This window comes from Octopus bimaculoides, chromosome 3, assembly GCF_001194135.2.
Source record: "Octopus bimaculoides isolate UCB-OBI-ISO-001 chromosome 3, ASM119413v2, whole genome shotgun sequence".
In the NCBI taxonomy this organism is placed as follows: Eukaryota; Metazoa; Mollusca; class Cephalopoda; order Octopoda; family Octopodidae; genus Octopus; species Octopus bimaculoides.
The window spans coordinates 53,975,206-53,976,521 of record NC_068983.1 but is presented as its reverse complement, the minus strand read 5'-3'; the positions used below and the strand labels follow the sequence as shown (position 1 = coordinate 53,976,521).

General features: G+C 32.9%; 2 protein-coding genes across 2 annotated transcripts in view; one reads left to right on the top strand and one right to left on the bottom strand.

The window, feature by feature from the left end:
• Positions 1-1,316, bottom strand: part of LOC106873186 (serine/threonine-protein kinase TBK1) — a 102,022-nt gene that overhangs the window by 10,125 nt on the left and 90,581 nt on the right. The window lies entirely within an intron of this gene.
• LOC106873187 (putative universal stress protein SAUSA300_1656) overlaps positions 1-1,316 on the top strand; it is a 40,557-nt gene that overhangs the window by 36,520 nt on the left and 2,721 nt on the right. Inside the window, exon 3 of the mRNA XM_014920425.2 lies at positions 177-283. Coding sequence (XP_014775911.1) covers positions 177-283 — 107 coding nt within the window. The remainder of the gene's footprint in view (positions 1-176; positions 284-1,316) is intronic.

Here is a 1,316-nt window from a genome sequence, read left to right as displayed (position 1 = left end):
CACCCTTCCCTTATAACAGAAAATTATTTAATTTTGTGGACTTTAATAAGTAATGCTTGCCTATGAAGATGGTTCTTATTTATTTATTTATTACTTATTCATTTATTTGGTTCTTTTTACTATGGTTATCTTTATTTTTTTTTCCTTATGTTGTCTTTTTTTTCTCCTGTTTTTAGCCTATGTTATGGCTGATGTGACTATCTTGGTCGACATGATGAAAGAGGAAGAGAAACAAGTTAAAGCACAGTTAGAAAAATTTGGTGAAATGCTTAAAAATGCAGGAGTAAGTAGTATTTTACAGCATAAACACACACATATACAAATCAACTTTTAAATACACACACACACACACACACACACACACACATCTATATATTATATATTGATAGATAGATAGTTAGATACATGCTAGTTTATTTTATAAGTGTACTAACAGAAATACCCGGCGTTGTCCAGCTTAAAGAAAATAATGAAATTTAAAAATGCCTTTTAGATTTCTAACATGAAACATAGACTACGCAGGTTTTTCTTCCTACTAGCTGAGATACCACCTTTATATGTTAATAACCTGGTGTTTCTCAGGTTATTGAAAATAATGAAATTGAAGTATGCCTTTCAAATCTCTCAGTAAAATGAAACCTGGATTATGCAGTTCTCAACAGTAATTAACTGAGGTACATTAATGTCAATAACATGTTTTATCCGATGATCTCACTGTTAAAATTGTTAAAAAAACCAGGTCGATCTTTGTCTTTGCAATCACCTTCAATTGTCAGTAAGTATTTGGAGCACGTTGTACCTGAAAATGCCTGTTGCTTCAGTAGAGATCTACAGATGCACAAACAGAGAAAATGTAACAAATATGGACAGCGTGTTCCAAAACACCCCTGAGTGGGGAACAGTTCTCAAATATAACCCCAATTGTTTTCCCCAAAAGTTCCTACATACTCATAATCTACATAGTCTGAGGTATATTTGTAGACAATTCCATTAAAATATATTCATTTTCCTGAAAGTTAAGTGAATTGAAGTGAATTTTCCGAAAATCTTCCCTCACCCTTCCTAAAACACTTCCCCCCAAAAAATTTTGTATATTCAGAATGTAGATGATATAATAGATATTTGTAGAAAATGTCATTAAAAAATATCCACTTTTCTGAAAGTTATGATCATCCCAAGCTGGGGTTGGGGCAGGAATTTGTAGTTATGCCCTGTTGACAGTTGATCAATTAAATGAAATTTTTTTTCTCTCTCTCTCTCTCTCTCTCCCACACACACACACACACACACACACACATACACACACACTCACACAC